This window comes from Herpailurus yagouaroundi, unplaced genomic scaffold (genome assembly GCF_014898765.1).
Source record: "Herpailurus yagouaroundi ecotype Mexico unplaced genomic scaffold, PumYag 192, whole genome shotgun sequence".
NCBI lineage: Eukaryota > Metazoa > Chordata > Mammalia > Carnivora > Felidae > Herpailurus > Herpailurus yagouaroundi.
Window position 1 is genome coordinate 21,612,925 of NW_024412423.1, and position 26,656 is coordinate 21,639,580.

At 38.0% G+C, this 26,656-nt stretch overlaps 1 protein-coding gene across 1 annotated transcript; it reads right to left on the reverse strand.

The window, feature by feature from the left end:
• Positions 1-2,229: 2,229 nt before the first annotated feature.
• On the reverse strand, positions 2,230-26,240 carry SAR1B (secretion associated Ras related GTPase 1B). The gene is made up of 7 exons (XM_040444503.1): positions 26,121-26,240; positions 15,625-15,701; positions 11,680-11,799; positions 7,088-7,153; positions 5,488-5,591; positions 3,943-4,074; positions 2,230-2,867 (listed from the first exon to the last, which is right to left on the reverse strand). Exons 2-7 carry the CDS (start codon positions 15,680-15,682, stop codon positions 2,751-2,753), a joined length of 597 nt encoding a protein of 198 aa, XP_040300437.1. The 5' UTR covers positions 15,683-15,701; positions 26,121-26,240; the 3' UTR covers positions 2,230-2,750.
• Positions 26,241-26,656: the final 416 nt, after the last annotated feature.

Consider the following 26,656-nt stretch of genomic DNA (forward strand, 5'->3'; position numbering starts at 1 on the left):
CTGGAAGAGCAAGATGGTAAGCCCAATGGCTTGGGGACTCTGCAGGCCCATCTCTCTGGAGCTGCGGGAAAGCCAGGTGCTGTTAAGTGCAGCGTCATTTCTGGATGTTCAGACTGTAAGAATCTTACATCACTGGAAAAATATCCACAGTTTAGCTGTGGTCCACAAAGTGACTTTGTTTCTTTGATCCCAGTGTTAGAACTAGAATGAGAACTCTGGAGCAAGATATTTGGTACCAGAAAGCATTTTTCCTCTTTAGACAAACTAGTAAGCTTTCTCCTTTATACCAGTTTATGATACAGGTAACTGACTTTTCAATATCACAACATAAGGAAATAGTTGAAGAAAAGGTGTGTCCTTGTTGGTGCTGAAGACAGATACCAAAAATGAGAGGCAGGTACCTTTAATAAGGCCTAGTTCTGTTTAGTCAGGACACTTGAAATGAGTACTTTATTTAAGTAAGCTCTATACCCAACACGGGGCTTGAACCCACAACCCCGAGGTCAAGAGTCACATGCTCTACTGAATGAGCCAGCCAGGCGCCCCTAGAAGTACTTTAAGCACAGGTGGCAAAATAAGCCAGGAGGTTGATACATCATTTTGTACTTGTCCCACAGTGCCACTGAGGATTCTAAGCAGGGAGGAAGCTTGTATTTTTCATTTGGAAGGAAGCTTAAAGTGAAATAGAAGAGCCAAATTACTAAAACCAAATGTGAAATGAATGACCTTATTGGTTTGGCTACTGGTAATTCCTTCCAGTCATATTCATCAATCCTTATCTATCTACCTCGTATCTTACCTCATTGATGACAGAAAGGACTCTAATACATGGTTTGGAAAACAGCTACAGAAAACACTAATTCTGATATTAAAATTATTCTTGATGGAAGTGGAGCAATCTATTCTCAAAGGAATTGGTTACATACACTATAAATCTTAGTTTATAACCAAGAAAGAACTATCTTAAGTTTGAGAGTCTTTAAAAATACATATTTGGCACTTTCAGCTTATTTGAGTAATTATGAGAATCTCTGACATGGGAAACAAAAACCCCTTCAGTTTCTTAGAAAATTGAAGTGATTTAAAAAACTAAAATTTTGTTAGTAAGTCTATCAGGCTTGCAGACACTATCACACCACAGGCATTACATCTAAAACAAAAACCTTGGGGCGCCTGGGTGGCTCAGTCGGTTGAGCGTCCGACTTCGGCTCAGGTCAGGATCTCGTGGTCTGTGAGTTTGAGCCCTGCGTTGGGCTCTGTGCTGACAGCTCAGAGCCTGGAGCCTGCTTCAGAGTCTGTGTCTCCCTCTCTCTCTGACCCTCCCCCGCTTATGCTCTTTCTCTCTCTGTCAAAAATAAATAAAACATTAAAAAAAAAAATTTCAAAAAAGCCTTTGTGGGAGGGAGGATGGGCTAAATGGGTAAGGGGCATTAAGGATCTACTCGTGAAATCAATGTTGCACTATATGCTAACTAATTTGGATGTAAATTAAAAAATAATAAAATTAGTTAAAAAAAAAAAAGCCTTTGTACTATAAAAAGTAAGAGCTGAGAACAATTAAGAAAAAAGAAAATGAAATACAAGTATTCATTTATTTCTACCAAGAAATAAAATGTGCCAAACAATGCAGAAGAGCTATAGATAGGACCAGAATCCTCACCCATCTCTGACAACTGAAGCGGAAGAGGCTTTCTTTTTCCTCACACATACAGGCCTCCACACTGAAACTAGGCACAAAGATCCTGCTTGTCCCCCACCCTGGGAGTACCATTATGTAAAAGGGAGTGGGGAGTACCTCTAAACGTGGGGAGCCTGGTGCCTGTCACTACTTTTGGTCAAAAGGCACAAATTAACAAACTAGGCACCAATAAGTTTGGAACGCTTCAGAATTAGACTAGAATGGAGCTTTAGAACCTATCATACCCCAGATTAACCTTGTGTTGTACCAAAAGATGTGCTTTTCTTCAGAAGGCCGATCCCACAGCAACAAGGACATGGACCCCATCAGCACTACTAACGGTAGCATTACTGTTAAAAATACACATGATTCAGAGATAAATGTGGTATAATTTGCAACTGAACACAACTGGTCTCCTGGTAAACGCAAAAGTCTCTAGGGACTTAAACATTATTCTAAAAATTCTGAAGCCTTCTCCTTTCCCCACAACCTCCTCATACGTATGATGTTGCTCTACGACACATTAAAATGAAACATCTGCCCAACAAAGATGCCAAACATTAGGGTTTGTTTTATTGCATGACGTTTGCATAAGAAAAAATATTGAAAACTGTAAGGCATCATGCAATCATCAATAAGCTAATTATTAACTGTACACTTAAGATAGGTGGGCATATAATCTAAAATTTAAAAACTAGTTCCAAAATAGTACATAAAAATTTAACATGATGAGCTTTTAAATATGGTTTACATTTGTAATTTCACGTTGTTAAAAAGTGCTTCAGATGTACTGCTGGAAAGTTGTTCTTTACAAATGGCGCTGGGGGTAATGTCAGATTATAAACTGTAAAAACTAATTATTTTTATGGAATTAGAAAGCTAACATTGTGATATTCAAACTTACATTGAATTAGTTTTAAATTTGCACTCAAATTAAGTTGATATAATATTAATCTAAAAAACATCTGTTTTCTAACCAACAAAAGTCTATTGAATTCAAGTTATGCATGTTGAGTGATGAAATCTCTGAGTAGGCCTGAATGGTGAGACCTGGAACTGATGCAGGTTGTTGTTAATCAATGTACTGTGCCATCCAGCGGAAACCTTCGCCGTAACCTTGCCTTTTCAGCACGCTGCACATGAAAACTTCTAAGGGTCGGGCATTCAGTTCTTTCAGTGATACGCTGCCCTAGAAGGGAAGACAGACATTATGATGGATGACTCCTTTAGGAAATAAAAGCTCCACTTTACAGCAGAATTGCAGCTTATACATCTTAGAACAAAGGGTGACTGTGCTAAGCCATTGGTGTTGGGCATACAAGTCCCCTAGACACACAGGAAACCTCTCTCTTCTCAGTGGGGAAGAGGTGAGCTTGTGAGGCACACAAGAATGAAAATAATCTTTGACTTGAAAAAAAAAAACCCAACCTGGCTTCGCTAATATTAAAGACAAACATTTTCTGAGTACGTTTATGACTAAACAAGGCCATCTCCTAAAAATGGGGAGTTGACTTACTGAAAAGAAGACACAGAAAACAGACCAAAGTCTACCCTAACATAGGAGTCTCCTTCCAAAGACTGTAGTATGTCTCTACTCTGAAAGAATAAATATAACCAAGGAAATTTTGTGAACTCAGATTTTCCAATACTAAGGTCCCTCCCCCAAATAAATACTAGTAGAAATGCATGCAAAAATAATGTGTCTTAAAGCTTATTATAAAGTATTATGTTTACAAAATCCCCCAAACACTCCTGTGTTCAACTTTACATTTTATTTTGATCTCTGATGAACTCAGGGCCTAAATACACGACCAGAATGCTTAAACGTTCAAGTACGTTCTTTAGTGGCTAATTCTGAAAATCTATGATGAATAAAACTCTGGAAGCTTTAATTTAGTTTCCCATAAGCATGAGCTTTGATATGTTTATCACCAAGAAAAGGTTTCATTCAGTGGTAGAAATATAACCCATGAGGACATTAAAAAAGACTGAAATGTAGAAAGGACAGTTTTTAAGGGAAAAAAAAATTTAAAAAGACATTTGGTTGTACACTTGAAACTAATGTTACAGGTCAATTATACCCGACAACAACAACAACAAAAAGGTAGACCACCAGTTGGGCTAATAATAACCATGATTACTATTAGCACTAGTATTGGAATACAGTATTTCAGAAGATAAAAATAAATAAAACATTAAATTAAAAGACACTTATACTGTCAAATGAAATAGTCACACTTGTCCAAAAAAATTATTTTATTTACCTTTCCTGTTGTCTGACCATATAAACCAAACATCTCTCGCAACCTCTCTTCACTGATGGCTTCAGGTCTGTCAATCTTATTCCCAAGAATCAATATAGGCACATTAGCAATGGTTTCATCTGTCATCAGTGACTGAAATAAAACAAAAAATGAAAGACAAGATGTTGATATGAAACCATCTAAAAGGCTCATTATGACAAGGCCCCAAATGAGTATCAAAGACTCATACTCTATCATAATCATGTCAGTTTTGCAAACTATCTTTGGCAAACTTTTCCCACATTTGAGTGAGCTCAGAGGCGACTGGCTGGCTCTAGAGCCAGTAGAGCATGTGACTCTTGATCTCGGGATTTTGAGTTCGAGCCACACCTTGGGTGTGGAAATTACTTAAAAAAAAAATAAAATCATGGGGCGCTTGGGTGGCTCAGTCGGTTAAGCGGCCGACTTCGGCTCAGGTCACGATCTCACACTCCGTGAGTTCGAGCCCCGCGTCGGGCCCTGTGCTGACTGCTCAGGGCCTGGAGCCTGTTTCAGATTCCGTGTCTCCCTCTCTCTGACCCTCCCCCGTTCATGCTCTGTCTCTCTCTGTCTCAAAAATAAATAAACGTTAAAAAAAAATTAAAAAAAAAAAAATCTTAAAAAATAAAAATAAAGTGAGCTCAATGAAACCATTAGCTCAATTCTTCTGTTTCCCTAAAGTTCCTTCTGTAAATGCTCAACTCTACTCACTCTGAATCACTAAGGTACTAAAATGAACACCTTGAAGGTGGGCAGAACTGGTTTCAATTCTAGTTCTGCTGCTTATGAATAGTGAGATCTTGGATAAATAAGCCTCACTGAAGTTCAAAGAGAATTTACAATAGTAGCACCTACCTTATGGAGTTGATTTGAGAATTAAATGAGTTAATATACACGTGCCTGGCACAAAGTAAGTAGTCAGGAATTCCCTGACCCTGTTTCATGACCACAGAACCTACCTGGACTTTTCCACATGAACAATTATTTACTTGCCTGCTATAGGAAGACACATGGTCAGGTCAAATCATGCAATTTCTTTCTCTGTGGTCCCAGATCTAGCCCTGGCCCTCCCTGCTGTTCTGAATCCCTTTACAAAGCAGCTGTCCTGGGAGAGGAGAGAAGTGGCTACACGTGACCTGCTCACTCCTGGAAGTGGTGACAAAGATAGTATGTTATACCATTTCCAGGTTCCAGACAACTCCCGAAGAAAATGGCATCCTAGGATGATCAGGGACTCAAGACCAAACCACTCCAGGTATGTTGCAGACATGAAATAAAATACAAGGCACGCTGCACAGAGTGAGCTTAGGTCTTCGGGAAGAAAGTCTGTGTTAGCACTTCCTCCATAGCTACAATTATTCTAAGCTACTGTCTCTGCATTCCTAGCAGAATAATCACTGAGCTCCACAAACTGCCAGGAGTTATATCAGAGGCTGCACAAAAGCTGCACTCTGATACTTAGATCTCCAACCTATTTCCTCAAGCTTACCAGAATGATTCAACTATGTTTAGTTTTAGTTAACTTACATCAAGTTCTTCTTTTGATTCTAACAGCCTTTCATGGTCTGCACAATCCACCAGAAATACAATGCCATTGATAGCAGGAAGGTAGTTTTTCCACACTCTTCGAGCTAACAAAAACAATCAGGAGTTAGATTTTATTTGCTGGTCAAACCTAGCAGATGGTTTGATGGAAGAGTCCAACAAGATTTCAAGTGTAATTATCCCTTAGATGCTACTACTTCACTCAAGTTAATCTTTAACCTGGTGTTGCTAAATCTTTCCAGAAGAACAAGAAAGGCTTTCCTTGATGTGAGCAAGTCAAATACTTCACTCTGTCCCAATTTTCCCATGTTAGCAGTGGAATTAATATTTGCTACCAATGGACAATGATGCACATTAAGTTCATTGGATGACTCCTATTTTTTATATGCGGTATTCATTTTTTGACATTTCTAGTTTATCAGTTTTTTTGGCCACTGATAAATTTGTAGTCAGTGACAGAAGGAAGTCAGTACTGGGTACAGATTTGTTAAAACAAAAGCTAATTGTGTAACAGAAATTAACTAAAGTCAACGAAACCATTCAGGTAATATTTTCCATGACGGTTTTTAAAGGAAAGTTTTAGGGGTGCCTTATGGGTAAGCAACTTTTTTCTGACTTCAGTTTTATGACATATCTTAAAAACAATACAGACATTAAGTCTCAGACAAACTCCCTTAGGTTCCAATTTTCTCTAACCATTATATTCTGGAAAGTACTTCATATATATTTCAAACAATTATTATGTCTCCAAATGTGCATTCACTAGCCACAACCTCTTAAAATCTTTTCAACTGTTTGTCTTAAGAGGTTTTTACAATGCCCACAAACTTTGTAATATTCATTATTTATTGAATTACCATGTGCTGGGTACTGCCATGTCTTTTGAGGGACATAAAAAACGGACTCTAGTTCCAGAAAATTTAGTAGAAGAGACAACACAGTCTTTTCCAAACTTGCAGACGTTTACACAGATGCACTAAACACCACAGAAGTACAGTTGAGAGCACTCATAGGTGAGAGTGGCTTCTCAGGGGCAGTAGCCACAATTACACTGGGCCCTGAAGGTGGGTTACTCATGTGCAGATGGGGGTGGCATGAATTAAAAACACAAAGGTGGGAGAACACCAAGGGGTTTGGTTTGGTTAGAGTACAGAGAATAGGAAAGGGAACAGTGGAAAATAAAGACAAAAAATAAAGTGGGATCAGATTGCAGAGATCCTCAATGCCAGGTCAAGGAGTTTGGTTTTATTTGTAGGTCAGCCATTGAAAGTTTTTAATTCATAGCAGTAACATCATCATAATGTAATTGTGACCATCAGTGAGATATGGATTGGAACAGAGAACAGAACCTCAATTTTGCTTACACACTTTACACCAAAAGCAATTCAGATTTAAATTGACCAGGGGTATCATAAAAATCACACTTTGCTTTAAAGCTTATCTGGGGATAATAATTTTTAAATTTTAAGTCTACTCTGGCCTTTCTTGAATAGAATGAGATTTCATGCACAGGAAAATAATGGCTACATTTTTATTATGTTAAAATAAAATAAAGCTATTTATAAGAGTCATAGAATCTTACCTTGAACATGTCCACCCAGATCAAAAGTTGTAAAGGTCATGCCAGCAATGGTTAGTTCTTCTGAAGCTAAATAATAATACAAAATATTGTTACAAGAAAATCAGATTCCATACATGGTATATATTGCTACTTTGGTTTATTTTAACTGCAAATAAGCTCAAATCAAACATTTAGGAATTGATAAAAGAATTTGTTGGGGCGCCTTGGTGGCTCAGTCAGTTAAGTGTCTCGATTTCAGCTCAGGTCATGATCTCACGGTTTGTGGGCTCGAGCCCCACATTAGGCTCTGTGCTGAGCCTGCTTGGGATTTCTCTCTCCCAGCCTTTCTCTGTTCCTCCTCAACTTGTATTCTCTTTATCTCTCTCAAAATAAACATAAAAAAAAAAAAAAGAATTTGTTGTAATTAGATATACTCCAATTTATATTGACAGTTTAATACAAGTAATGGTAATAATCTAGTATTCACTACCCACCACAAATCCAACACTTTTGTTTTTTCCTTCTCTATTTTTCCTGCTGAAAATATTAACTATTCAGATAATTATTTGCTGTGAATTCAAGTAACTGTTTTAACCTAATAATTTTTCCTGTAATTCATTTTAGATGCTACCAGGGAAATAATTTTCCCTTGTAGCTCTCATATTATGCAAGTTACAGTCTTTAATGATAAACACAACTTTAATAAACATTCTCACCATTATTTCTTCAAACTGTTTTCTGTTCTCTCCCTTCTTCTGGGACTTCAAGTGTAAGTTTGCTAGACTGCTTGGTATTGTCCCACAAGTCACTGAGTGTTCATTTTCTTTTCATTTTTCTCTCTGTGCTTCATTTTACATAGTTTGTTTTGTGTTGACTTAAGTTCACAAGTCTTTCCTTCTGCAGTACTGGCACTAATTTACTATTAGCCTTGTCTAGTAAAAATTTCATTTCAGGTATTAAGTTTTCATTTCTACAAGTTCCACTTGGTTCTGTCTTATATCTTCCATTTCTTTCCTCATTCTGTTCACATTTTCCTTAAATCCTTAAGCACATTCTTTGCAGCTGTTTCAACATCCTTATCTGTTAATTCCATCATCTTAGTCACTTCTGGGTCTGTCTCTACTGATTAATTTTTCTCTTGGTTGTGGATCTCACTTTCCTACTTCTTTGCATGTCTAGCAATTTTTTATTGGATGCTAGACATTGTTGTATTCTTTTGAAGCAATGTGAACTTTATTCTGGCAGGAAAACTGCTTGCAGATCACTTTTTGTTAGGTTAAAGTAGTCTTTACTTTACAGCTACTTCAGCCCCATTACTAAGGTATGATTCTTCTGAAGTCTCTTTTGGAATGCCCTGTGTATTCAACCAGGTTTCTGCCTTCTGGCTGGTGGGAACATGAGTGATTCCTGGCCCCATATGAGCTCTGAGAATTATTTGGTTAACAGCCCTGCTACAGTTATTCTTTCTCCAGAAATTTTTCTGTGACTGGCCATGGGGAGTTTTACCCTGTGCACACAGATTGGTATTTAGCCACAAACATTGCTGGAGTTCTTTCTCTGCAGAGCTCCTTCCTCTGGTACTATGCCAAGCAAATTCTCATCACCTCAGCATCCCCATATTCTGGTCTCTGTCTCAACTCAGCAAGACTACTGTGTTTTGTTTGGGTTTCCTCTCCCTGCACCATGGTCTGAAAAGGATCTCTGTGATAAAGCTTGGATACAGAAAGGTTTTCCATCTCTCAGGAACCATAGTCCTCTGCTAGATATTGTCCAGTTCTGAAAACACTTGTATATATTTTTGTCCAGTTTTCTAGCTGCTTACAGTGGGAGGGTAATGCCAGACACTCTTACTCCATCAGAACCAAAAGCAGAAGTCCCTACGATCATAATGAAAGGCTCAGTGTAATTTTAACTCTTCATTACACCTGCTGAAGCCCCAGGGTACTTTCTTGTTAAAAAAGTATTTATGTAGACTCCTAAGTGAATGAATAATCAATACAGTTTGTGTTCAAAGTGTGTTTCTTTCCACAACGAAAATATAATGCTTGGATGTAGCTGGGAAACCACCTTTATGGTTACAATCCTTAATAGACTCTCTACTTTATAAAAAGTCCCAGTTTAATTAAGACACAGAAAACTCTTAATATCCCAGGAAGTCTTCCCCTTCCCAGTCAATGTCCACTCCCAGAAGCAATAATTCCAGCACCACAGGTTTGTTGTGCCTATTCTACAATTTCATATAAATGATACCATAACGTATGTAACTTTTTGTGACCAGTTTCTTCCATGCAGAATATGCACCATATGTAACAGTTTATTCCTCTTTCTTATTGAATAGAATTTCACTGTTTATCCTTTTTTTTTCTTTTTTTTTTTTTTTCTTTTTATGGCTATTTGAGCTGTTGGGGGCAGTTGGGGGATATTACAAATAATGCTGGCATAAACCCTGTTGTACAAGGATTTTGGTAAAAATATGTTTTCATTTCTCTTTGATACACACTTAGCAATGGAACTGTCAGATCATAGGGTAGATACATGTTACCTTTTCACATATGCTTTTGATTAATGCAAAATGTAAGATAAAATGAATGTGAGCTGTAGGAAAGTTGAGATGGCAACTATTTTGTGCCACTGCTTTTAGTCCTGGTACTTAGAATAATGTGTGACATAAAGTAGGTACTCAAATATTTGTTGAATAAATGAGAGCAATATCAAAAAATTTAAAAAATGGGGGCACCTGGCTGGTTCAGTCAGTAGAGCGTACACTGTATGTCTGAGCCCCACATTGGGTATAGAGATAACTTAAAAATAAGATCTTAGGGGTGCCTGGGTGGCGCAGTCGGTTAAGCGTCCGACTTCAGCCAGGTCACGATCTCACGGTCCGTGAGTTCGAGCCCCGCATCAGGCTCTGGGCTGATGGCTCAGAGCCTGAAGCCTGTTTCCGATTCTGTGTCTCCCTCTCTCTCTGCTCCTCCCCCGTTCATGCTCTGTCTCTCTCTGTCCCAAAAATAAATAAACGTTGAAAAAAAAAATTTAAAAATTAAAAAATAAATAAATAAATAAATAAATAAATAAAATAAGATCTTAGCCCCACTCTTTTCCCAGGATAACAAAATTTTATGACATTTTCCTTTCCAACTTCACTATCAATTTCATCGATAAAATGGTACTTTTTGTCATTGTTCTCTGTCCTTGTTCTCTGAATATTTACTGAATTAAATAACTATCATATTATCCACTTTTTGGCCCTGTTCTCAATTCTATTCTCATTTTTATTAAAAATTTTTTTAACATTTATTCATTTTTGAGAGACAAAGCATGAGTGGGGGAGGGGCAGAGAGAGAGGTAGACACAAAATCTGAAGCAGGCTCCAGGCTCCAAGGTGTCAGCATAGAGCCTGATGTGAGTCTTGAACTCACAAACTCTGAGATCATGACCTGAGCCAAAGTTGGATGCTTAACTGACTGAGCCACATAGGCATCCCTTTTATTTTTTTTTTTTTAAGTATATTTATTTTGATAGTGAGTGAGTCAAAGTGAGCAGGGAGAGGCAGTGAGAGAGGGAGAGAGAGAGAATCCCAAGCAGGCTCCACACGGTGAGTGCAGAGCCCAGTGCAGGGCTTGATCTCATGAACTGTGAGATCATGACCTGAGCTAAAACCAAGAGTTGGACTATTAACCAACTGAGCCACCCAGCCACTCAATAAAACTATTAAAATTCATTTTACTCTATGTCGACTTGATTCATAGACTTTTCAACAGTAAAAGCAAGGTCACAGATATTTATAAGGCATATGTTCTAATAATTTTGTCACTTTAATGTTTACTTTATATAAAGGATAGTATGTATTATATAAAGGATGGTATGTATTAAGTGATTTACAGAATCATTGTTAATGTCTTTCAGGGTAGTCTGTCTTAAAGAAACCACAGTAAATTATTTTTTTAAACTGTTTTAAAACTTTGTATAAATGTATCAATATGTGCCCTGTTTTTTGGAATAATTCTATGGTCTTTATATTAGATACTGTTGAGGTTTCTCAGATTAGAAAAATAAACGGTTAATAAATTGAGAGTAACTAACAAAGTATAATATGACTATAATCTGCCCACACTGAAAAAGGATTAAAATAGTAGTTTTAAAATGTGAAAGAAATTAGGTTATCTAGACAAGGTAATGGTGGGGGCGCCTGGGTGACTCAGTCAGTTAAGTGTCTGACTCTTAATCTCACGGTCCTCAGTTCAAGCCCCATGCTGGGCTCTGCAATGGGCATGAAGCCTACTCAAAATAAATAAATAAACAAGGTAATGGTGACTATTTATAGCCTAAGCAGTATCTGGTTGGATAGACCTCAATCATGTTATAATCCCCGAGAAAGTAACCTTAATTCCTCTATCTGGAGAAGGGTGTACAAACTGATAAGAAGATAGGAGTATTATTTCAAGATCTAAATATACACCCTGGGAGTGGGTCAGCTATTATTTACTGTATTATTTTAATAGGTCAAATCACCTGATCACAATTATCCACCAAAACCCAAAAAACTTTTGGTTAGTGCCTATGAATTATTATCACTTAATAAAGTAGTTTGTTGCATGGGGGAATATACTTACTGGGATGTAACGTCGGGACATGCTGTCCAAGTCTGTCATCTTTTAGCATGTGTAGCAATGTTGTTTTTCCTGCATTATCCAATCCAAGAAATACCAATTTACCAGTTTTCTTATATAATCCTGCAGAGTAATAAGACCTATGATTAGTCAAAGTGCTATCTGACAGATTATTCAAGTAAAATGACTTCAAATAAAAGTATAATATAAATATAATTATTTACAGTTTAGTTATTTGGATATTTTCCCTAATTACTCTAGATGTTTTATAAAGAAACACCTATTAACCTTTTGAACTTGTAAGATTTTATAAATTTGCTTGAATAAAGTTGGATTTCTAGTCTAATTTCAGTTTTGAAGAGCTATTTTAAATCTATCATGATTTGCAAATTCAGATCATTTTAAACCTAAACTTTGTCCCAATCAACGAATGTGTATTATCCAAACTTATCTGCAGTGCCAAAATGCTGATTCCCTTGACAATTTAGGAATAAATATCTATGTCCACTACTAGAGGAACAAAAAAATGCTTGAGATCATGTACTTATGAAACGAGACAAAAAGGGAAATTAAAGAGATATCCATGGATGAAAATAAATTAAGTAGTTTTGACAATAAAAATCATAGTGAGTTCTTGCAATAGAAAGTTTAGGTCATTGTCAAATTTCCCTGAGAAAATAAGGTTGAACTATTCATAGGATTGCATAAAACTAAAGCAACAACAAAAAACCCAAGCACGTAATTTTTTAAATGTATCAACCGAGTACTGATAGATGAAGTAATAGAAAAAAGAGGGCATTGACCAGTTTATAGATTGGCATTTGTTGAGAAATTCCATATTGAGTTTTTTTTCTAAAGGCTTTTTTTCAGTTTTAGGTTCACATCAAAACTGACAGGATGGTACAGAGATTTCCAATATACTCCCTGTCCCCACACATATATATAGCCTCTCCTATTATTAACATCACTCACGAAAATGGTACATTTTTAACCAACAGTGAACCTACATTGATCGATCATAGTCACCCAGAGTTTCCTTAGGGCTTACTCTTAGTAGAGTACATTCTGTATTTTGACAAACATATAAGGACATATATCCATGATTATAATATACAAAGTATTTTCGCTGCCCTAAAAATCCTATATGCTCTGCCTATTCATCCACCCTACCCGCCCTGCCCAGCAACCATTGATCTTTTTATTGTCTCTGTATTTTGCCTTTCCAGAATGCCATATAGTTGCATATGACACATAATTGTAATCATACAGTCAATTGAGATTGACGACTTTCACTTAGTAATATGCATTTAAAGTTCCTTCATGTCTTTTCATGCCTTGATAGCTCATTTCTTTGAGCTTAGTAGTATTCCATTAAGCAAAATTCCTTAGTGCTTAGTAGTATTCCATTATCTGGATAAACCAGTTTATTTATCCATTCACCTACTGAAGGATATTTTGGTTCCTTCTAAGTTTTGGCAATTATAAATGAAGCTGCTATAAAATCTTTGTGCAGGTTCGTATGTGGCCCTAAGTTTTCAGCTCCTTTGGGTAAATGCCAAGGAGCACAAGTGTTGGATTGTATGGTAAGAGTATGTCTAGGTTTGTAAGAAACCACCAAATTGTCCTCCAAAGTGGCTGTACCATTTTGCATTCCAAGCAGTGAATGAAAGTTCTTGCTGCTCCACATCCTCACCAGCATTTGGTGTTGTCATTGTCCAGATTTTGGACACTCTTATAGGTATGTAGCAATAATGAATTTTATTTTCCATATTTAATTGTCTAACACCTATGGAATTACATGAGGACAGGGGACATAGTAGCAACTCAAAAATATGTTTACTCATCAAAAAAATGAACTTTTGAAGACATTAGGCAATGCTAATTCAGGTTACTCATTTTTTAATAAGTCCACACCAAAATAATACCTAACTCTTTCTCCACATTGATGCTTAAAAAGTAAATTGTTTGAAGTCCTAATGTTTTGATCACTCAGTGCCCAACAGTTCTGATCCTAAGGGGAAGATTGTCTTCCATATTTATTTGAGCTGAGATACTATATTTCTCATTTAATCATGAACTGTGACTAATAATTTTTTAAACACTTCTATTTCTTAAAATGTTTCTACACAGGTGGTTTCTAATCAGTGCAATCACAATCTTTCCTACCTTTTAAGTAGTAACAGTGCACTGGGTAAGAATCCAAAAGGGAACACCTAGGACATTTAAACTTTAATCTTGAAAGCGGGTTGGACTAAATCCTTATTTTGTGATAAGCACTGTTAAGCATTATACATTACTTCATTTAATCTTCAAAATAACTCTTTGAAGTACACATTATTCTCTTTCTTACAGAGGGGAACAAAGGCTCAAAGTTAACTTGCTCAAATGCTGAGGTCAGATCTGAGATAGAACCCATCTTTGATGCAAAAGCTTTGGTTCATTTCCATTTCTCTACACTGCCTCCTACTGTTAGCCCTATTAACCTCTTGCTCCTGCTTATGAGTCCATCTATTTTGCCTTTACAATGTAGTTCCGCATTAAATCATTTTTCTATCAACTGAGACACAGATACTTGTCACAACCCAGGTTATCCCAGTATAATGAAGTTGAAAACATTTATTTCTGACCCAGTTTTTGTACATATGTAACAAAATATTTCAGTCTGATAAAAATATGTAAGAATTCTTGAGGAGGTAGTATGGAAAGATCTGATATTTGACCTGTAGTAGAGTGACAGTATAAGATAATGTGAGGGATTTTATTTTAAAAAGGACAAAAAAGGAGCACCTGGGTGGTTTAGTCGGTTAAGTGACCGACTCTTGATTTTGGCTCAGGTCATGGTCTCATGGTTTGTGAGTTTGAGCCCCACATTGAGCTCTGTGCTGACAGTGAGAAGCCTGCTTGGGATCCTCTCTCTCCCCCTCTCTCTGCTTCTCCCCGACTCATGCTCTCTTTCTCTCTCAAAAATAAATAAATAAAAATTAAAAAAAAAGAAAACTGGTTTTTAAAAATTTGCAAATATTGAGGTCCATATAAGAAATAAAAAGACTGATAAAATTTGATCTTAAATTTTTATCCTTTTAATATATAGTGTCAAACAAGATGTGTATTTTCCAAACAAAATTTATTTCCTTGGTTAAGATTATGTTTGTGGAAGAAAAAATATTTATATAGGAGATAACAATTCATAAGTACAGTTGTGGCCAGTTAGGAGTTACGTTGACAACTCTGTAATTACATGAAATGCTTCTCTTTGTGCCAGTTCAAGATGATGATTACATGGAGACTAAACTTAGGGTAAGATTTGAAAACAGGAGATCAGAACATCTTCATTAATTACTACAATAATAAAGTTGTATACATGGTAACATAAAAGTCAATCAAAAGCTTGTTTCACGGAAAACATGAGAAGTTAAGAATGTCAGTAAGAGAATGAGATGCTATGATTTTTCCTCTTTAATATCTATAAAGAGAGGAAAATCACTAGTCAGAATTGCTGGGTATACAAGTCTCATTTAGCAGATTTTATGCTGCCATTTACAAGGCACTTGATGGAACATAAATTTATAATAACAAAAATAATGCAGTGAGTTTCTGTGAGGATTAAATGAGATAAAGTATCTAAAGCACTCAGAAACTTTTTAGGTAAACTGGCTAATCACAGGTAGCTACTCCTGTAAATAATATTCCTATCAACAACCTTAAAAGAGGTAGGAATTACTGTTAATTTACAGATAAGGAGACTAAGGCTAAGGTAAAGAAAGTAATTTGCCCAAGATTACATAATTTATAAGAGATATACAATGAGTAATTTGAACACATTTGTATGATTTCAAAATTCACATTCACAACTAGTGGATTATACATAAAGAGGCTCTAGACAAATAAGCACTTTTATTTAAGTAGGATTAAATGGGATAACAATAGAGAACAAAGGGCCAACATTACCTAAAAACTGTAGCACACTGCTGAAACCACTGTAAATCCAGTCAAATATGAAGGACATATCCAAATTCTTATAGAGTCTGGAAAAGAAAGTGTTTTGAATTCAGTAGTTGACATTAAACACCAACAACATTAAACATGAACTCTGAGTAAACAATCCTATAACAAACTTCCTATAAAGAGTTTAACCATTCTTTTTTGTTGTTGTTTATTTATTTTTGAGAAAGAGAGTGCACAGTAGGTGAAAGTCAGAGAGAGGGAGATAGAAGATCCAAAACGGGCTCATGCAGACAGCGGAGAGCCCAATGTGGGGCTCGAACTCACAGAACCGCAAGATAATGACCTGAGCCGAAGTTGGAGGCTCAAGTGACTGAGCCACCCAAGTGCTCCCCCCCTTTTTTTAATGTTTATTTGAGAGAGAGTATGTAAGAGTGAATGCACAAGTGGGGAAGGGGCAGAGAAAGAGGGGGACAGAGGATCTGAAGCGAGCTCTGTGCTGACAGCAGAGAGCCTAATGCAGGGCTCAAACTCACTAACCGTGATCTCATGATCTGAGCCAAAGTTGGACACTTATCTGACGGAGCCACCCAGGTGCCCCAAGAGTTAGCTATTCTTATCCAAGGTGATCTAATCAGATACCTACTGATGCATAAAACACAAAATGCTATTAAATACAAACTAGTGGGGCTCAGTTGGTAGAACATGCGACTCTTGATCTCGGGGTTATGAGTTCAAGCCCCATACTGGGTGTAGAGCTTACTTTAAAAAGAAAGGGGAAAAAAGGCCTCTATTTTTAAAAAAACAACAAAAAATTTTTTTAATTAAAATAGAAATATGAACTAGAGACCATTCTTTACCAACCACAGTGGCAAACCTGAAAATGAACTGTAATAGCTGGAACTAGAAAAGATGTGGTAAAAGATGCAGTTAGTGGCAGTATAAATTGTTACAAATCTTTTTAACGACTAATTTGGCAGTAATCTGTATGTTATACCATCTGACCCAAGAATTCTACTTTTAGAAAATGTCCTAAATATAGACAATCTTTATGTATCAAGATGTGCATCAAAGTGTTATGTAAGAAAATTTTTGGAAATAATCTATATTCAAGAGTAAGTTAAGGTATATATGGCCTATGAAATACTTACCAAAACCTTGGAGTGGAGGAAGAAAAAGCAAGGAGAAAGAGAGGAAAGGAAATTTATGATAATGAAGTAAGCTTTCAAGTCTGATTATACCTATGTGGAGTAAAACCCCCTTTTCCATTACTTTTGGTCTTTTGTAGCAAATGATATCAGGTGGTCGATTTCTGGGCTTGTAATCTTAGTGCATTTTTCAAATTTTAATCGTATTACCGAATGTTAAAAAACATTTTTTTAAATCACAGTAGAAAATACAGAGTATAGTTCAATTTAGCATTTCTTTGACATGTTCTTGATAACTAATAAAGTTAATATGGAAAGAAGAGGGGGGAAAAAACCTCTTGAGAAATGAAAGAATATACAAAAGTATACTTTCAGATCAACAAAGTTAATTTTCTAGAGGTAAACAAAATCCAGGCCCAAAATTTGGGCCAAGTCCGAACAATTTGAAGGATTCTGCTATTTTTGACGTTCTTTAGACAAAGTGTGACACACAGCACTGCTTTCTTTAACCACCTCTCAGTCCAGTGGGCTGCCAACTGTGACCCAGACGGGCCCACCAAACTCAGAATTCCTTGAGGATAAGGTGTTTAAGAGATTACATTGCCTTGAGAGTGAGAGTCAACCTACCTCCAGTTTATAGGTGGCCTACCAGTATTTACTAGGGGATTCCCTGGATCCAGGCAATAGCCTCTCCTCTCTTTCAGTTCCTTACTTGAACTAGCAAGAGAAGAATTTTGCTCTTGAAACCAGTCCATTCCTGACTGAGAGTGACTCACAAATAACGAAGTTTCATGTGTCAGTATCACAAGAATAAAAACTAGAAGAGCAACTTATATATACACACAAGAATCCATTGTTACAAGTTCTTATTTTACTGAAGCTGAAAATTACATCTTGTTCTATTATTATTCTAGGTTATGCAGAAATTGAAACTTGTAGTCACAAAAAATATATACAAGTGGTTTATCTTTTCTGAAGATTTTTAAGTAAGATATATCATAATTTTCACTGTAAAGAATCAAAGCAATGGTTTACTGAGATATTTTAATTCAATAATGATTACTAAATTCGTATTATGTCCAAGGCCCTGAGCTAGACACCATAGGGGATACAAATACTAATGATAAACATGGCTTCTTCTCTTGAAAAGGTTATAGTCTAGAGAGGTAGGTTAGCTATACAAATGTAATTTAACTGAAAAAAGTTAAAACTGAATAGGATATTACCTAGGATGGTAACAACTTACCCTATAGAATTTCAAGACTTATATAAACACAAAGAAAAAAAATGCCCATTGTAAATCATAAGCTGTGAGGGAATTAATGATCATAACAACATAAAATCAGAATAAAAATAAGCAATACAACAGGAAAGGGTATGGTACCCTCACAAATATACTTTGAATTCTGTATAAGAAAACAGAAAACCAGTCTTCCTTGCACACTTCTACAACGGCCACAAGTTGTAGGTAAGTAAAGGTTTCTTGGGTGATGTTCAGCCCGAATCTTGAAGATTAAATAAGAGTTTGCTAAGTGGTTATGAGGGCTATACTATGTGCAGTGGTGTGAAACTAAGTGGGAACAGCAAAAAGTCAGGTACTGTGAGATGATGTGACTGGTTAGGGGGCCACAAACTGAGTCACTCAACAGATGCTAACAAGGGAGGCAGGAGTCAGAATGAGAAATAGGAGACTAAATTTAGGCATTTGGTCTTCCATGTTTGCTACTATAACATACGGACAGAAGAAACAATACTTACTCGGTCTTTCAATTTAATAAAGCAAAGCAAACAAAAAATAGCAGTTATCCCTATGAGCACTATGATTTGTCAAGAGGTTAAAAACAGAAGCTATGGAGCCAGGACTTTACCACTTACCATTTACCTTAGCCAAGTTACTTGAATATCCTTACCTGTAAAATGGGGGTAATACTAGCTATCTGAGATGGTTGTGAAGATTAAATCAATTACTACACACAAAGTATATAGCACAGAGTTAAGCATTCAATGTTAGCTGCTGTTACTATTATTTCTTCTACTTATATGACCTAACATACCGGGCACTTTATGTGACCACTAAGCACCCCAACAACCTTTCAAAATAAATACTGTTTGTTTTTAAATGCCTACTTACTTTTGGGGGAGAGCAAGTGAGCAGGGGAAGGGCAGAAAGAGAAGGAGACACAGAATCCAAAGCAGGCTCCAGGCTCTGAGCTGTCAGCACAGAACCCAATCCGGGGCTCGAACTCACGAACTATGAGATCATGACCTGAGCTGACGTCTGACACTTAACCAACTGAACCACCCAGGCGCCCCAATACTGGTTTGTTTTTTTTTAAGCTCTGTGCCCAGCGTGGGGCTTGAACTCAACCCTGAGATCAAGAGTCACATGCTCTACCAAAGTGAGCCAGCCAGGCATCCCAGAATAAATACATTATTGTCCCCACTTTACAGAAGAAGAAACTGAAGTTGCAATAGCTAAAACTCAAGTCTTAATGATTGGCACATCTAAGTACCAAACCTGGGTCTTACTGACTTCCAGGTCCATGCCCTTTCTCCTACATTGCAGTAGCTTTGTAACAAAATTTTAAAGGTTTATATTTATTTAAATGATTATGTACCATTTTTTGAATCACTCTACCTTACGACTCTGACATGTAATTCCTCTCTCTCCCTCTCATCCCCCATCCAGTTGCTTATTTCCCAGCTCTATCAATTTCTGTAGTCTCAGCATTCTTTTGATTCCTACAGGAGCTTTGTGATGAACCTTAAATCACATTCCCGAACTACCATCTTAACCTCATATTTTGTCTGTACCAATCTGTACATGCCCTCCAGAGTGGCTTTATGAAAATGTCATCTTAGACTTGACTTGTTGCATAGTCAGGGTGACTGTAACTCCTCGTTTGCTGGGGACAGTCTCAGCAAAGTTATCTCGGTATAATTATCAATAGTGTGTCCTTTCATTCTCAAAAGCATCCTGATGAGGTGTGAAATTTATATGGTCACCCTATACCTGTGGATAGAGAGCCATTGGAGGTCTGTGAGATGAAAAATGATTCAAACTCCTAGTCCAGTATTCCAGAACTTCGACTATAAACCTTCTGGCCACCTTTACAAGCTTAATACACATCCTCCATTTATAGCTTTCCCTGAACCAAAGTAAACCACTTCCCACTCACTGCTGGTGACCTGAACTCAATCATCTTAACACTTCTGCTCATTCTCCTTCCCAACATCAGAATTTCCCCCACCAGCTCTGCCTAAAGATCTCCTGCCTTAAGCATGAGCCAAATACTACAGAAGAAATGAGTTTTCACTTGAGATGGACTTTAAGGGACAGATGGGGGTGGAAGAACTGACAGAACCCAGTAAGGGGAGAAGAATTAGAAGAGGTGATGGCACAAGTGGAAAGAAGTTAGCCCCAAGAAGTCCAGCTGCAGAGATGTCACAGCTTGCTTTGTGGCAAGGAGACAAATGCTGAGAGCATGAGGAGCCTGCATGGAACAAAAATACAGGAGAGCCTGTGGCCAGTGCTTAAAGCACTAGAGCTGGTCTCTAGAGTCATGACCTGTGTGACAAGTTCCTTCTGCAAAATCTCTGAGTGTTGTAAAGATCAAATGAGATAAAATGCACAAAATAAGTACTTAATACCTGGTTGCTGTTATTACTGAGAAGCAAATTGGATAGAGGGTCAATAGGTGGAGGGAGTAAGGAAAGATTCCTCTTTCAAAGAGTTTGAAATGGAATGAGGGAAATGGGAGTTTCTTCTTAAGAAGTCTTCTTTCTTCTTAAGCCTTAAGGAGGGTAAGGCTTGAGTATGTTGATAAGAAGGAGCTAGCAGAAAGGGAGAAATTAAAGATACAAGAAAAAGAGAAGGAAGGAATTAACCAAAAGGGGCAAAGTCTCAAGAGGAGCCAGGGATGAGAGTGCATCTCCTCCTCTAAGAGTAGAAGTAAGGAGGGCCAGAAAATGTACACTGGAAGTAGCAGGAATCTGAATCCAAAAGTGAGGAAGTCTGAGAGAATTTTCTGAGGAGCAGAGTGAGGATTAGAATAGACAGCTACCTACTGTGGGGAAAAGATCAAATTAAAAGAGTGCTAACAAGAGCCAAGTGCTTGGCTGGGGCTGAAAAACATTCACAGCACTGCCCATCTGCAGGGATTTCTAATTTTCCCCTCTCCCTGCCACCCTCCCTTCCCAGTGAGTGTCAGCTTTAGAGAACACGGAATGAATAGGGCTTAGAAGTGAAAAAAGACAAGGGGAACTGGAATTTGAGAGTACTAGTGAGAGGCTGAAGTGGTGTGATCAAAAGTTCAGGCTGAGTGGCTAAAGGTATAAAGGCAACTAATATATGGGGATAAAGTAGGGGAGCAAAGGCAGGCTTCTCACAGAAAAGAGAGAATGGGGGAAAACATCTGGTTGAAAAGCAAATGTAGACATAGTCATAGTATGAGACAAGTGAAAGGTGGACCAGAATTATGTCAGCAAAGTGGAGGAGAGCTCAAGGTTCAAAAACTCATGAGGATCAGGTCTGCGTGGTGGTTAAGTTCCAAGGCCTGGCTCTGGCATAGACAGCTGAAAAGCCTGAGCGAAGAACTGAGTGGAAGCTGTGAGAAGCCAGGCTGGAGCTATATGGTCTACAGTCCACACTGACTGCACAATCACCTAGAAGAACGGCTCTAGAGAGCAAGCCTGTGAATCAAGTGACAAAGCCCTCACTGAAGGGGAGCCTGGCTGACTCAGTCCATACAGCATATGGACTCTTTATCTCGCAGTCCTGAGTTCAAGCCCCACAATGGGTGTAGAGATTACTAAAAAAAAAAAAAAAAAGGGGGGGGGGCGGCTCACCCAAGATGACTGTTGTGAGGTGAGAGCTCTGAGATTGATTGGGGGGGGGGGGGTGGGGGCAGAGGAGAATGAGGTAAACCTTGAGGGAAAAACGATTTTTTCAATAAGGATGGTCCAAATTTGCTATTGTAAAATTTGTCCCTAGAGAAATAATTTAATAACATATATGGGGAAACTCTGCTTTAGAAGATAATGAGATATTTATATTTGCATAAAGTCGTGGGTTTCTAAGAACTTTAAAACAGGCTAAGAGTCAGTCATTTTAAAGTAGAAGTAAAAATGCCCAACTAAGAATACAAGTTATTTAGCCACAAACAGATACCTGAGCCCAGAGAACAGGTTACACAACACCACGAACACACTATTAAGACATGTGAAGAGCAAAGGTCAAGAATAAGGAAACATATACACGTCAGCAGATTTATTTATTGCATGAACAACAAACAGGAAAGAGGCCTGTGCAGATTAGAAAAGTGATCTACTCCAGTAACATAAAAATCAGTACAAAGAGTGTAATGAAGCAGAACCTCAAGGTTACAAATAACTTCTTAAGCCTTGTCCCATTAAACGTATATGGATGATTCCATTTATATGAAACATCCTAAACATGTAAGTTCTCAGAACAGGTTAGTGGTTGTCAGACAGGGGAGGTAAGGGGAAACTGGGAGTGACTGCTAATAGGTACTGGGTTTCTTTTTGGGTGACGAAAATGTTCTGGAATAAAGTGATGGTTGCATAACCTTGTGAATATACTAAAAACATTGAATTGCATACTTTAAGAGGATAAATTTTATGGTATGTGAATGGTCTTTCAATAAAGCTAGTTTTTTAAAAATAAAGCATAAAAATGAAAGCTCCTGTAGTCTAAAAAGACAACTATAACACCAGCGTAGGATTATAGAGATAATACATTAATAACTTTGGGAAGCAAAGGATGGTAGAGCTATGGTTAGAGTGAGTACCTATCTTAGAATTTAAAAAATCTGGATTTAATATGCATCTTCTGAAATACTATTATTTCATTCTGGGAAAGCCAATCTTTCTGAGCTCCAGTTTCTTCTTATATATTACAGGAATGCCATCTGCCTCAAAGAGTTTTAAGAATGATTAATTATGATAATGTACCCAAAAAACATTTTGAAAACTACACAATATAAGGTAGTATTAACTCATTCAGACTAAATTAATTGAAATTCAAATCGCAAACTTTTTGAAGATTTTATTTTTTTTAAGTAATCTACACCAGCATGGGGCTCAAACTCACAACCCTGAGATAAACATTTTCTACCAACCGAGCCAGCCAAGTACCCTTTCAAAGTGCAAACTTTGAAAAAGTTTTAATTCATTAATTTTTATTTTTATAAAGTTTATTTTGAGAGAGTGCAAGTGAGCAAGTGCACACTAGTGGGAGAAGAGCATAGAGAAAGAAGGAGAGAGAATCCCAAGCAGGCTCTTCCTCACTGTTGGAACTGTCAGTGCAGAGCCCGGTGTGGGGCTCAAACCCACGAACTGGGAGATCATGACCTGAGCCCAAGTTGGACACTCACTTGACTGAGCCACTCAGGCACCCCAACAGTTTTTTTTTAAGTTTATTTATTTATTGGGGGGGGGAGCATAGAGGAAGAGGCAGAGAGAATCCCAAGAGGGATCCGCATGGACAGTGTCCCCATGAGAGGCTTGAACTCACTAACTCTGAGATCATGACCTGAGCCAAACGAGGAGTCAGAGGCTCAAATGACTGAGCCTAGGTCCCCAAGTTTTAATATTTTTAATGACTGATTTTACTTTATTTTTTTATTTTATTATTTTTTTTAATGTTTTATTTATTTTTGAGACAGGGAGAGACAGAGCATGAACAGGGGAGGGTCAGAGAGAGGAAGACACAGAATCTGAAACAGGCTCCAGGCTCTGAGCTGTCAGCACAGAGCCCGACGCGGGGCTCGAACTCACGGACTGCGAGATCATGACCTGAGCCAAAGTCGGTCGCTTAACTGACTGAGCCACCCAGGTGCCCCTGATTTTACTTTAAATATTAACAACAACATCACTGACAGTAACCAGAAAAGGTACTAGAATAATTTCCTCCAATTCTAGGTAAAGATATTTACTAGAAAAAAATTAATCATAAATTTCTACCCAACTCCATCGGGTTTATGATGAAAACATGTACAAATTCCTTAAGATCAGTAAACTATCTGTAAGCTAATTTAGGAATTATGCACCCTTCTCTTTTGAATTCAGATAGTAGCAGAAATATAAAGAAGGCCAAACTCTGCTTGACTATGTTTTAAAGAATTTCAGGGGCGCCTGGGTGGCGCAGTCGGTTAAGCGTCCGACTTCAGCCAGGTCACGATCTCGCGGTCGGTGAGTTCGAGCCCCGCGCCGGGCTCTGGGCTGATGGCTCAGAGCCTGGAGCCTGAGCCTGGAGCCTGTTTCCGATTCTGTGTCTCCCTCTCTCTCTGCCCCTCCCCCGTTCATGCTCTGTCTCTCTCTGTCCCAAAAATAAATAAAATGTTGAAAAAAAATTAAAAAAAAAAAAAAGAATTTCAGAAAGGCTCTGTGCCTTATTAAGGATGGACAGGAACAATATTGAATGTTTCAAGACAATGTTGCCCTATAAATACTTTCCCCTAAAACTGTTAGATTTTCTTTCCATAGCCTTTAAAGTTTTGAAAACAGTGATATAAATAGAAAACTCAAAAAAAATTAGAATTAAATGCATAGCAATCAAAAAAATTTAGAATTAAATGCATAGCAATCATAATAATGGAATTAGGCTTTTTCATTCATGTAATCAACAATAAGTATAAACTCAAGTCTCCTTTAGGGAAAAATGACACTCACTGAAAGGTTAAACCTGTATCAAATATGAAAAGGATTTTTTTTTAAGTACTAAAAGGGGGAAAGAACACTGTATTACAAATAAAGTTTGTGAGTCTGAGTACTGAACTTGCCTATACTGAATTAAGAAAGTAAAAATTGATACTATTGACAAATTCAGTCCTTAAAATCCTTTTTTTAAAGAAAGCTCTAGGCCCAACATGGGGCTTGAACTCACCACTCCAAGATCAAGAGTCGCATGCCCCACCGACTGAGCCAGCCAGGCACCCTCTTAAAATACTTTTAACTGAAACTGTTCTAAAAGCCAAACACAAGAAAATTTTTTCAACAGCATTATTTTAAAGGTATTTGCTTAGTAATGTTCTGCAGAGAAATCATTAAAGTATCAGCCAAGTATGCTTAAAGAAAAGGGTGAAGAAATAATGACTCATTACTACAGAATTCTGATTTATAAGTTTCAAATACTGTGGCAGTGATTTTCATTTCTGATAGCCTAGTCTTTTGTCTCAATTCCTGCTTGAAGTGAAAGGAAAGATAGTTAAAGCGTACTTTTTTTGAAATGCTAATCCTCCTAATTACTAACAATGCTTGTCTAACAATTCTAAAATAAAAGCAAAACATTCCTTTTCTGCAAACTCAGGAAATGCCAATGAACTATAAGCTTAGTTTTTAAAGTTCAAAGTATTTTGGTGATGAATGTAAATCATTAAAGCAATATTAGATACACAGTTTGCTTTGACATACCAACACCACTAATTTTTAACAAATTGTAAATCTTCCTTTATTCCTCATCTGTAAACCAGAGATAATACCATTACCTTCCTTAGTGGATTGTTGTGGCTAGCGCCACATTCATAGGAAAGTCAGTAAATGTTTCCTTCTCTTTCATTTGCTTCAAGGCGGCATACTCTTAACCGGTATTTTAACAGTGAACATAGGATATTCTTCAGAGTAGGACACGTGGTAATAGTGAGCTTGATAGATGAATATGCAAATAATATTAGGTTTAATTTATAAAGTTAAAAGTATTCCTTCACCTCGTTTTGCCCAATGTACCAAATACCTTACGTTCCTAATGAGTTTGGTTCTTTCAGCCAAAGAGGTCACGGTTTTAGCTGTTGTCAAAACAAATTTCTAAGTTGGAAAATCTTGGAACAATCTATAAATCATTACAGTTTTCACCCAACTGTGTATCTTTCCCCCCACGCAACTGGGACTTGGACTATGAACAAACGTTAACTTGCACTAGTAAGGAATTTCACTTTGCCCCCACACGAATTGGGAGAACTGAAAACACACGACGTCACAGGGTTTTGAGCTGTCAGTGATCCCTGCAGCCTTCACCTTACCAGATGAGGACACCGAGGCGGAGGGGAAAGAAGGGCTTGCCTACGGCAGAGTCCCCTCGTTCTTTCCTGAAATAACGCACCGTTTGACAGCAGCAGGTGTGCTGTGCAGCGGACCATCAGGGCGGCCCCTGCGGAGCAGCAAAGGAACCCCTCCGCCTCAGTGCCGGCAGATTCCGGAGAGGAAAACAGGCACCCCTTTCTTGCCTGCCCACAAGCAAGGGCCCCAGTGGGCCCAGGCCCGAAAAGTGCGCTTTCCCCAGGGTCCACAGCGGCCAGCCGCCTGTCGGTTCTACCGGGAGAAGAGACCGCCACTCACCTGCTACTAGAGAGATCGCAATTCCTCGCTTGGCGTTGATTCCACACCCTCCTAGTTCGAACTGCAAAGCGCGATGGCTGCCGAGGTTCCAGCTCGCGTCAGGTCCTTCCGGGCCGGGGGGTGTTTCACTCCCGACGGTCCGCAGGACCGCAGTTCCACCCGTCCAAAGTTCCGCCTTCGCGCGGTTCCGCCGCCAGTCCCCACGCTGAGCGAGCCTGGTGGTTGGGGCCAGCCTTTCCGCAACCTGGTCTCCCCACTTCCGCCCGAAAGAGCTTCAGAGGCCAGAGGGCCTAGGCAGAGAAAGAAACGCGAGTCTCTAGCTTGGGAAAATTATCCATGGCAATCGTTTTTCAAAAATAGACTTTTAAAGTACCTTTTTTATATAAATCTTTTTTTTTTAATTTTTTTACATTTATTTATTTTTGAGAAACAGAGTGAGACAAAGCGTGAGCGGGGGAGGGGCAGAGAGAGAAGGAGACACAGAATCTGAAGCGGGCTCCAGGCTCTGAGCAAGCGGTCAGCACAGAGCCTGATGC